Raw genomic sequence first — 12,624 nt, 5'->3', positions numbered from 1 at the left:
CACCTACGGTCTCCACCTGGAAGAGGGATATGGATTGGTACATATTCCGTGAAAAGTATGTATATGTAGCTAGGGTATGTCCCAAAAAATTGTCCCACATTTGGAACGACTGGAACGAATATAGAGGGAACATCTGTATTCTGCCACTGGTACCAGTTCAAGATGAATAATTGTAGACATGATGCAAGTTACCTACTGTTATGATATTGTGCTCTAATATCTGGAAAAGAACCTTGTCATGACAGGAAATGAGAATGTACTGCACTCTGCCTTGTGATGTTGATTCCTATTGTTAATAAAAGGAAATTAAAAAAAAGATAGGTCCTGAACCAACCATTGCATGGCGGAAAAATGTGTTGCATGTGAATCCCAAAAATTCTTCAGTATACAAAATCAAAAGTAAGTAACCATTTTGTTCTCATTTAGGAGGATGAGGCTGTATTGCTTCACAGGCTGTTGCTCGGGCTCCAACATTTGATTATTCTCCGTTTCCTTTGCAAATCCCCCTTCTGCCCTCTCCCTGCCACAAATTTCACCTTGGCATATACTCATTATGCCAGCCCTACAACTGCTTAGTTGACTGAGATATTTCCTAAATCTTGCTGCATATCTATGCAACTCGTTTTTCATCCCAGTAATGGGTGACATGTTTCTGATCTGGAGAAAGTGTAATGTTGCAGAGTTCTTTAGCTTACTGACTCCCCTGAGAAGCCAAAAGCCATTGCTACTCCAACCACATAAAATGTTATTCAACTTTCTCATGACTTGAATTACTTTTAAGGAAATAAATACATATGTGAGACAAATGTAACTTTAGTACTACAGAGTTATGTTTTATATGTACATATTTGTATTTGACCCATTGGACAGAAAGTTATCTGCACAGCTTTGCAAAGAAGCTGCTAGGGGCACATTCAGTTATACACATTGAGGTTACTCTCAGTCAGTGAACTGGTAATCTTCCCAATTTTTCATATTGCCTTTGCCATGTTCATTGATTCGTATAGAGTGATTGCCTCTGCCTAAATAGTGACAAAACTGAAGCCCTGCTGCTGGGCCCTGGCCTGGCCCTCTTTTGTAAGCCAGTGGTACTAGCTAGCCCCCCAATCCCAATGAATAAAACATGCATTCTGACTGTGATTCTTGATTGCAATCTCTCATTTGCATCTCCCCATCTACATGCAGTCTCTAAGACAGTAGTTAATCATCTACATTAACTGATGCTGCTCTCAGAATGTGTCCCCGTTCCTCACCATGGTTATGTTACATTTGATTATTGCAATAAACTGCCAGCATTACTTTCTAAGAGCTCCATAGAGTTCAGAACTATTCACCTGTTGTTTGACCTGAAACTACACAACCACATTACACCAGCTCTCAAATCCTTCCATTGTCTCCAAGTAAAAGATCCATATAATGTACTTTGCCTTGAACATAAGCTACTCCATGTTTTCTAACCAATCTATCTTGCAAGATTGTTTGTCCCATATCAACCTGCTGGAGACCTCAGGTTCACCAAACTTTATTATTGTCGACTTAACTATTGAGATACAGGATAAACCGTCCAAGTCCTGCACCCCACCCTTTGCTCCACCCTACCTCTCTATATGAAACTGCAATGACTACCTTGAATCGACAAGATCCTAAAGACTCACCTCTTCATCCTAGCACTTAAATAAACATGCCTACTTCACAGTAGCCCTCAGCTGATTGGTCCTATTTTCCTGTCATCAGACGCTTAAGCCAGACTTCGCCTCTTCACTGAGCTTCTCATGACTCTTGCTCTTTCAAGTATTTGTCATATAGTCATTTATTTGATAGAGGGCAGTCTCCCTTTACTGTCCACTACTGTTGCATGATACTGTTTTCCAACTCTGGGTCTAGTAGTTGTACTATATTACAACTCTTTACTGTCTATTCAATGCACTCATACCCCAAAACTCCAGAAGGACACCAACCAGAGTGGTTACTCGCGGTTTAAAAAAAAACCTCAACATAAAATAAATCTTGACTGCACAAATCAAGCCAGGAACTACACAGTTGCCCCGTTTATTCTGCTCAGGGTGTATAAGATGTCAGAGTGGAAGAGCCTATCCATCATCCTCATCAACTGAGAAAAGTGAGCCTGCATATCTTGCCATCCTAGTGCCCTATGTGTGTCTGTGCCTACATCCTCTGTCACTCTTGGAAGTGTAGAGAAATCTGCACTTTGACCCTTGTCTTGGGGGTCCATCACATAGGCAGGAAAATATTGATCAGTATCTGCAACAATTAGGATCTGGTTTTAAGGGCAGGAAGATGCTGATGGTTAATGCTGCGGTTAAGACTTTTTGTCCTGAACAGAGTTGAGCTTGTCACTCCAGTATTCGCTATGGGTTCTTGTCTAACCTGTGGATGTTGCTACCATTTGAAAATGTCAACTATGATTGGTCTTTTGAAGCTTTGGGCCCTTGCAGTTGTAGCCCTCTAAAGGGACACCTATTGGATATTGGCCCACTTGCCAACCGCAAACTCCAATGTAGTTGAGTGGGCATTGGGTTCCAGTAAACTAGACTGTGCCCCTCTACATTCGGCACCTGTGACTGGATACCAGTTCGCTTATGTAACATTCCAAAGTGTCCCAGGAAGTAACTACAGAAAACCTTTTTCTTTTTCTTTTTTTTTTTTTTTTTTTTTTTTTTTTTTTTTACAAGGTTGGAAATCTGCTTTGAGTGTTGGGTTTTTCAAATTCATTAGCAGAAACCATTATCAAAATCTGAGCCATTATCTCAGTGGGCCCCACATATCTGTTACAAAGCTGTCTGGTACCATGACCCATTAACTACCACTGTGACACACACACCTCTAAGCTTACCCTAGTTCCTCTGAAGTTTCCCAGTGGGCTGTCATTTGTCATGGGGCTCTGTGTAACCAGATTTCTATTGTCTAGCGTATAGGAGCTATAAACACTTGTGTGATTTGTTCTCGAGCCCAGAAGATGTTAATTGCGTTTCTTTGTATGCCATAGTTTTAACTGTACATAAGTTAAAATCTTAACTCCCATAAAATCGCTCCTTCTCTCAGGTAGCGACCTCAACATGAAACTCGCTACTAAAATGTTTTGAACTTAGCCTTCCTTCCTAGCGTTCAAGAAGCAGTTAGACATGTACTTATCCATATCCTGTCTCTTGTATAAACCTATTTTGTCTCAACCATCTTCCCCCTTGCATACAGCTTCTCTCTTCCGGTTTCCGTCCTCAACTCATTCTTGCCACCTTTTTCTGCACTGCAGCTTGAAGATTTCTTCTGTTTGCTCACTTGTCTACAGTTTATCCTTTCAAACCATTCTATGTACTGGTCTTATGTTTTGAGGTAAAGCGCCTACATGCCTCTGGGGGCTACCATGCAATATAAGAATGTTACATACACAGAAAGTGTCTTTCTTTGAAGTACTGACTCAACATTCCATTTATTTAATATGATCTGTTGTGTTACAATGCATTCTCAGTGTATAACCCCACCACTTCCTGTAGCTAGCCTTCTCTGTTCAAACTGGCTAAGCTAAGAGATTCAAGCACTAAAAGGGAGCGCTTAGTCATTTCAAAGAGTGGCGTATCAGGGGCTTTCAGGCGGTACCCTACACCTGAAGCTTCCACACAAGATATCTGTACAGTGTTCTTTAGTTCAAATTAGCTCCTCTTTAGCTTTTTTGCAGCCAAAAGTAGCAGTTATTTTTATTTATTTTTTGTATTGCCTGTGCGCCTCTGCACTGCAGTTTGTGGATTGTAGAAAAGAGGATGCAAGGCCCTTGCCTTGCACAGCCATGCTATGCTCAGCTGTGTGACGGGGCTGTCAAATTAATTTGACTATGTCAGACTGGTCGAGCCGAGCCCGAAGGACACACTTTTAAGTATTCTGAATCTGCGCTGAGGTAGAGAGAGAAGGACAGTTTGATATTATGAATATTACTTCTATTTTGAGTACTTGATATTCAAGTAGAGATTTCCTTAACTCTACTGTTCAGCTTCCTGAATTCCTTGGACATGCGTTAATATTTATCCTCTATACCCAAACAGATTACTCTCATACATTGCAAGAACACTACCAAAATGTTGGGTATTCTTTTACAAAGATTACATATTTAAATGCTGATAGTTTGCTGCGATTATGAATGGATGGGGGCCAATGTTTATCTTGCGAGAAGTGATACTACTTAACTCGGACTTCCAGTTCGCACAAGTGCAGCTTTGCAGTTTTCTAGCAATGTTATAAACAGGCATGTTACATCACAGTGGGAAACTACGCTTTTTATCAGCACCCGGTCAATTTAACCTGTCGAGCTAGCTTAAGAAGACCTGCGCCCAGGAAGTGCCTGCCTTGTAACACATCTGCGACAGGGCAATAGGCTTATGGTCAGAGGTTCAGAAAGATGGCTTCCATGGGTGTCTTAGGTTAGCTGAGCTTTGTACAGGACAGTCACCTATAGCGCAAAGCCCTACTAAGATGTCCTCCCTGCTTTGGGCCTTTGCTGTCCTCCCTGTTGGGGATTAGTCCTTGTTTCCTTTCTAATCTTCCTCTTACAAGTAGTTATTCTGTTTTGCAGCTTATAATGGAGCAGCAGGATGATCAGCTGGAACTCGTGTCGGGCAGCATCCGGGTCCTAAAGAACATGTCTGGTCGGATAGGGGACGAGTTGGATGAGCAAGCTGTGTAAGTACAGGCAAGAGTTGCTATGAGCAGGAGACTCTGAACCAATACTAAAGTGTTTGGGCAGTGGGGCTTATTTTAATTTTGCAGCATTAATCCTTTTTTGGATTCACATGCTATGCATCTATTCCGTCATCTAGTGGTTGGGTCCAGAATTGTGTCTTGTCCCCCTCTTCTATCTTTTTTAGGTCTCACGCCTGCGATGCATATGGCGAAGCCATATGCATCGCGCCAGGCGCGATACTATAGTTGCGGAGTCTGCTTCCCAGGAGACAGAGACTGGCGCGCGCACGCTCAGGAAAGCGATCGGAGCCGGCCGCGCGCGCGCGTTCCCAATCTCCTGTCTCTCTGGGAAGCACACAAGCAAGCCCAGCAAGCCCCGCCAAGGCATCACAAGCACGTCCCAGCCCGGGGTGCCAGCCAGAGCCAGCCCGCGCGAGGACACCCCCTTTTCTTTTCCCAGCTGCCGTCATGGGAGTGGAGATCGAGACCATTTCACCCGGGGACGGTAAGCCGCCAGGCGGGAGGGGGTTACGCGTGCGCATGGGTGCCGAGCAGGGAGGATCCCCGGGGCTGGCTGGTTCCATACAGCGAGGACAAAAGTCATTCGTAACTAGGTTGGTGAGCTGGTTTTTACAGGTCGGAATCGACCTTACACTGAAATTCAAAGTGCATCTTGATGCGTTCATTAGCTCTCAATCGGCAAACATTATCATTATGTATACATTGGCCAACTCTTGAATTGCATTGTAACAGTAGGGCATGATTTGGCAATTGCAGGTTGCATCGTCCTCTGGGGCTGGGTTTCCATTGTTCCGATATTGCATATACATTTATAAATATTCATATAGAGGTTTTGTTATACTACAGGTTAACATTTAGATGGTCTTTAATTAAAAAAATTAAATTGAAAAATGGGCAGTGACACAAGCTGTAAAATTAGAGTTCTTTGTCATGGTTGGACCGGCAGAATTGGTGTCTCGTTAATAGAGATCCTTTCTACAATGCAAATCTGTGTTATTAGAAATTTAATGCAGAAATTTGCTTAGGTAATTCATAAATGGAGGAATTTTTTTTTAAAGCAATCTAAAAAAGATAGTGTCGCGCACCTGCATGCTTTTGGGGTGAGGTGGATGATGAAGCCTTGGTTTATTTAAGGTTTAGGTCACTATGACATGGCTGGCAATGTGGGTTGGCTGTCTAAGTCTGCTATGACCTTGTGCCTCAAAAGGTTATCGATCAACCTTGATAGGCTGGGGTGACGTTCGCCCTTGCTGATGGTGCATGGGTTGCTCCCACACACGCCAGTATTTTAAAGATGCACTTTTTTTTTTTTTTTTAAAGTACTTGTCCCTTAGTGAGTAGCCCTGAGAGTTGTGTGGACTTGTACCCCTTCCGCCTGAAGTGCTGTGATTCATCAAACTGAAATGTTTTGTTCAGAAAACAATAAAAGGTATTGGATGCTATTGATAGACGCACAGCCGGTGAATGCATGGTTTACAAAGGCCTAGAAAAAGATTGGAATGTGGTCTGGACATGACTAGACCTCTAGCCTTATCAATTTTTGCTGATTATTAAACAGTAACCTGTTGCTGGCGCCTCAGAAGTGTCATTATAGCAATGAAGTGCATGTAGGTCCTCAACTTTTTTTTTTTTTTAAACTTTTTATTAATCCTCAAAATTGTTGTATATACAAAGAGCGTTTATATTGCATCATCCATCCCTTTTTTACAGTTCACTTATCTACCGCTATTAACAAATCTAGGGCCAGGTTAATAATTTTCACCTTGGTACCCTGCTTCCCTCTTACAGTCCTCGATATGTCTGCCATGCAGTCCAGATTTTCTCCCCTTTCGTAAATCGTCAATTCCGCTTGCCAGCATCAGTCCAGATCATTTTCGCATTCCTCCAGTGTAGGTGTGGACATCACCCCCCCCCCCCCCCCATTTCCTTGCCACATTACTTTTAGCAACCACAGCCGCCAACACCAGCCACTGCTTCACATGTCGTGGCCAATCCTCGTTTTCTTCTGTTATTAGGAGGAACCATTTGGGCTCTAGTTGGACTTCCATGCCCAATACTACTGACATTGCCCTAGCACACCCCCTCACCCTCACACCCCCTCACCCTCACACCCCCTCACCCTCACACCCCCTCACCCTCACCCTAACACCCCCTCACCCTCCCACACCCCCTCACCCCCTCACCCCCACACCCCCTCACCCCCACACCCCCTCACACACCCTCACACCCCCTCACCCTCACATCCCCTCACCCCCACATCCCCTCACCCCCACATCCCCTCACCCTCACATCCCCTCACCCTCACATCCCCTCACCCTCACACAACCTCACACCCCCTCACCCTCTCACCCTCACACCCCCTCACGCCCTCACACCCCCTCACACACCCTCACGCCCTCACACACCCTCACGCCCTCACACACCCTCACGCCCTCACACACCCTCACACCCCCTCACGCCCCCTCACACCCTCACTCCCTCACACACACTCACTCCCTCACACCCCCTCACCCTCACACCCCCTCACCCTCACCCCCTCACCCTCACATCCCCTCACCCTCACACACCCTCACGCCCTCACACACCCTCACACCCCCTCACCCCCTCTCACCCCCTCTCACCCTCACACACCCTCTCACCCACTCTCACCCTCTTGCCCCCTCTCACACACCCTCACCCTCCCACCCTCACACCCCCTCACCCACACTCACCCCCCTCACCCTCACACACTTTCCCACCCTTCTCACATTCACACCCCCTCACCCTCACACCCCCTCACCCACCCTCACCCTCACCCTCACATCCTCTCACCCTCACATCCTCTCACCCTCACAACCCTCTCACCCTCACATACCCTTGCCCTCACACCCACTCACCCTCACTCACCCTCACACACACTCACACACCTTCACCAGCATAGCATAGCATAACAAAACACAACAAAACATAGCATAGCATAATAAAAACATAGCATAACAAAGCATAGTATAACAAAACATAGCATAGTATAACAAAACGCAACAAAACATAGCAGAACAAAACATAGCATAACATAACAAAACATAGCATAACATAATCTAAAACAAAGCATAACAAAACAAAACATTGCATAACAAAACATAGCAAAATACAAAAAAACATAACAAAACACAACAAAACAGCATACATAACAAAACATAGCATTGCAAAGCATAGCAAAACATAGCATAGCATAGCATAACAAAACACAACAAAACGTGTAGCATAGCATAACAAAACACAACATAGCATAGCATAACAAAACACAACATAGCATGGCATAACAAAACAAAGCTTAGAATAGGATAACAAAGCATAGCATAACAAAGCATAGCATAACAAAACATAGCATAGCAAAACATTGCATAGCATAATAAAACACAACAAAACATAGCATAGCATAACAAAACAGCATAGCATAACATAGCATAGCATAGAAAAGCATAGCATAGAAAAACATAGCATAACAAAACATAGCATAGCATAAAAAAACAGCATAGCATAACAAATCAAATCATAAGATAGTAAAGCATAGCATAGCATAACAGAACAAAACATAGGATAGCAAAACAAAACATAGCATAGCATACAGCATCACTCCGCACCTCCACAGCATCACTCAGGGGCAACACAACATCACTATGCGCTACCACAGCATCACTGAACGCCACAACATCACTCGTTCGTCATCACAACATCGCTCAGCGCCACCACAGCTTCAATCTGTGCAACCATTCAACAACACCTGGTTCAAATATGTTCTCTCAATGTTTCAAGCTTTATTACAAATGTAACAAAATGATGTTAATATTTCGCTTCTGTTCTTGGATTTTCATCACAATAAAAAACACTGAACATTCTCTTCACAAAAGTTATTTACAAAACTTTAAGCTATTGCCATTATAAATTACAATAACTTTTATTTAAGTATTAATTACGGAAAAAATTAAAAGCCAATTTTATTTGTAATATCAATACATGTAAATACAACACATATTGCATTACAAATGCTATAGGTGTCACATTGGCGAAAGTTATAACTATTGGCATTGTAAATGACAAAGCTATTCATTTTGCTATTTTCAAAAACAAAACATAAATAAAAAAATTGTCATTTACAATACTAATAGCTCAAACTTTCCTAATGCGAGACCTATTGCATTGCAAATGCTTGGTTTTTTTTTGCGTGTGGGCATCATTGACCACAATTTGGTGGTAAGTCCAGCCCCTGTGTGATGTCAGATGGTGCCCCAGAAGTTTCTGTGTGTGGTCACCATATTCTGATTCTTTTTTGCACCATTGTGTTTGGAAGCATATCGGAGGAGCTCTAAAGAATCTTGGAAGATTAGCAGAGATGAGAGAGCAATAGTCGACCAAAAATCAGCAGATGCTCTGAGAAACACCAAAGAACAAGGAGGGGAGCATACTCAACGCTGACGGAGGGCCACGTGCTGAAGAATGCAGAGGTAAGGGACAGCTAAGGGAAATGGAGGACACCCCCTTTAAATTCTGCACAAACTGCCACCACAAGTTCGCACTGAGGAATCCACACGAGGTCTGTAACCTGTACCTTTTGAAGGATCACAACACTGAAGGCTGTGCCGAATATTGTACTGAAGTCTCTCAAGACCAGATTGAAACAGCAACTAGCATACTAAGCCATGGCTGGCACCCACAGACCACAGGAATCCCCGAAAGACCTGGGCTTCTCCTGTGATGTTGAGGAAAACATCAAAAAAGCGGAGTCAGCACTCAGGGATGATTTGGATGCAGGTGTCGAGATAGCAGAGGCCGCAAAGAAGGCAGAAGGGACACCAAAAGGACCAAGCAGTACATTGTAACAAAAGACCGTAAAGCCCCCAGAACGACTTCAATGTCGAAACACTCAATGACCGAATCTCTGCACAAACTGAATGAGCCACACAGGTCCTGACCAAAGGACGCCGATGGTGGCAAGTCTTTGCACCAACACCTGATGCTAGCAGTGGCAAAGAAGGGAACAATGAAAAAGGCAAGGAGGCAAAGGACAAAGAACCTGTTGCCCCGAAGAGGAAACTCTCTTCGACCTCCGACGCCAAATGCTCGCTCGATGTCTACAGGAAAAGACGTTGACTTTAGGCTGAAGTTGGGGGCGCTCCTGCAATGTAAGAAGGAGTTAGACAACTCCCTGAAGGCATTCTGCATCCCCACGAAGCCCTTGGAGTAAAAAAATAGGGTGAAGACCTAACGGACATCGAGGTGTCCATCACGCCGGACCCACACAAAAGGGAGCAGGAAGTCCGCTTTGAATAAGAGGAGAGCGTACCCTCCTCAATTGAGAGATAGGACCAAATCGAGGATGAATGGCAGGATGTCGACTCCGCAATCCCCCCAGGAGGTTGTCGACAGCTATCCCTCAAGGTCCTCTCCCCCTGAGGACCTGTGCGTGTACATTTGTACAACGGACTTATCAAGAGGGCAGCAGACACGCTCCAGGAAGAGAGGGAGGGATCATGCTTCCTCCTCGAAAACCTGATATCACAGAAGGCAAACCTGTATCTATCTACGGTTTCCCACATATTGGACCAAGGTAAGAAAGCTTTCAAGGACCCTGCCAAAGCTAGAGCAGTTGTTTTGAAAAAATATAATCAATCCGCTCAAGACCCCCCATCAAGGGGAACGTGTTCATAGTAGCAACAGCCAGGAAGAGGAATAACGCTCCCACAACAACAGGCCCACCACTGCAGAAGGAGAAAAACAGAATGGACCTAGTGGTTTGAAAGATAGCAAGGGTATTAGTGACCCAATGGAGACCTGAAAATTCCAGTGCACTCCTCAACAGATATGGCCACCAGAAATGGGAGGAAATGGAAGGACTTCTGCATACCCTTCCAGAGAAATTAAAAAAGCAAGCGAAGGCAGTGATCCAGGAGGGCAAGAACATAGGCAGGTCCTGCCACAAAACAGCACTGGACGATACGGATATCTCCAGCAGGCAGATGTGCACAGGCCCCACCCTCAGGAGATACGCCTGGCTCAGGGTGTCTGAATTCAAGGCTGAAGTGCAGGCATCCGTCGTAAACATGCCTTTCACAGGGGAAGTCCTCTTCGGGACAGCCGTGGACCAGGCACTCCAGCAAATGAAAAAGGATAGTGAGACAGCCAAGGCCATAGGGGCCTTACATTTCTGAGGCTCTTTCAAGCAGGGTTGAACCGCCAACAGGCAGGGCAGGTGTTTTGCCAACCCACTTCGGGACAGCCGTGGACCAGGCACTCCAGCAAATGAAAAAGGATAGTGAGACAGCCAAGGCCATAGGGGCCTTACATTTCCGAGGCTCTTTCAAGCAGGGTTGAACTGCCAACAGGCAGGGCAGGTGTTTTGCCAACCCCACAGCAAAACCAACAGCAAGGTCTCAGCTAACAAGCCATGCACCAGCCTGCTCAACAGTGGCAAAACCAAGGAGGCAGCTCTTACCCGGGAAATCCAGAAAAAGAGAATAACCTGCAGAAGACAAAGCAAGTGACTCTACCAGCCCACACCCCGCACATAACACCATTGCTGGGGGGTTTTAATAGTGGACAACTGGATCTTAAACCTAAGAAGACACTGTTTCTGCATAAAACTCAGACCACCAAGTCATGTTCATCCAAAAGCAAGAACCTTAAAGGAACAGAAATTCCTAGTTGCAAGTAGTAGTCATGGAACTTTAAAATAAAACAACGCACCATAGAGAGAGAGTCCCACCAAGGGAGGCAGGTGGTGGCGTCTATTCATCGTACTTCCTAGTACCAAAACAAGACTTGACACGGAGACTGATTCTAGACCTCAGATACGTAAACAAGTTCATTTAAACTCGACACTTAAAAAATGGGAAAGCTACAAGAAGTAATCTCACTCCTAAGGGAGAACATATGGCCTAATAAAAAACGCCTAACTACACATTTCAATGAACCAGAGGTACCAAAAAAGACCTCAGATTTGTCCTAGAAAAGGCACACTACCAGTTCAGAGTGCTTTATGAAATGCCTAACAGCAGTGTGGCAGCACACTTGAAAAGGAAAGGCAATCCCATCTACTCATACCTGGACAATTGGTTGGTGAGGGCAAACTAAAAAGAAAAATGCCAACAGGGTTGTGCAAAGAGTCCGCACCACCCCACACTGCCTACGGTTCACCATAAACCACAATAAATGATCACCACTTCCCGAACCGGTGAAGGTGTTCCTGGGGGCAACACTAGATTCAAGATCAGCACATGCATATCGAGTCCCCAAGAAGGCGACCACAAAAACAGAGCAATCTCGCCTCTCCTAGAATACTAGAAGGGGCAGTCTCTGATAGTGAAGATTGTCATGAAAGTGATGGGCATGATGGCATCATGCATCAGTCTCATACCATATGCAAGACTACATATGCGGTCCATACAGGAATGGCTCTGCAATGGATGGTCACATGCAACTGGGAGGATGTAGTGGAGGAACAAAGTAATTCCCTCTATCTGGACAAGCGCAGGCTATATGGAACCCTAGTAACAATACACCTCCCGGGGAAACAGAACATAAAGGGCAGACAGGTTGAGCAGACAAGAAAACGCCTCCCACAAATGCGAGCTAAAGCTATGAAGTCCTAGAAAGCCTGTTCAGACTCTAAAGGCACACCAAGCAACGTCCTATTTGCAAGTCCAGAAATCGCAAATTGCCAAGAGTTGGTGTCCAGATTCCCACACCACCAGTCCAAGGGGAATACCTTGTTGATTAACTGGTAAGGGAGATTTGCATACAGCTTTCCACTGAGTCCCCTGATCCCAAGGGTACTGGACAAGGCCAGATAACCAGATACATCATTCATCCGCATCGCCCCACAGTAGGACAAATAGACGTGGTATTCCGTCCTCCTAGAGATGTTCAGACGAAAAT

At 44.7% G+C, this 12,624-nt stretch overlaps 1 protein-coding gene across 1 annotated transcript in view; it reads left to right on the top strand.

The window, feature by feature from the left end:
• Positions 1 to 12,624, top strand: part of STX10 (syntaxin 10) — a 145,663-nt gene that overhangs the window by 109,916 nt on the left and 23,123 nt on the right. Inside the window, exon 6 of the mRNA XM_078685314.1 lies at positions 4,583 to 4,689. Coding sequence (XP_078541440.1) covers positions 4,583 to 4,689 — 107 coding nt within the window. The remainder of the gene's footprint in view (positions 1 to 4,582; positions 4,690 to 12,624) is intronic.

Source organism: Lissotriton helveticus, chromosome 1_1 (assembly GCF_964261635.1).
Source record: "Lissotriton helveticus chromosome 1_1, aLisHel1.1, whole genome shotgun sequence".
NCBI classification, from domain to species: domain Eukaryota; kingdom Metazoa; phylum Chordata; class Amphibia; order Caudata; family Salamandridae; genus Lissotriton; species Lissotriton helveticus.
Note: the sequence above shows the minus strand (reverse complement) of the source record. Positions and strands in the feature narration are given on the sequence as shown.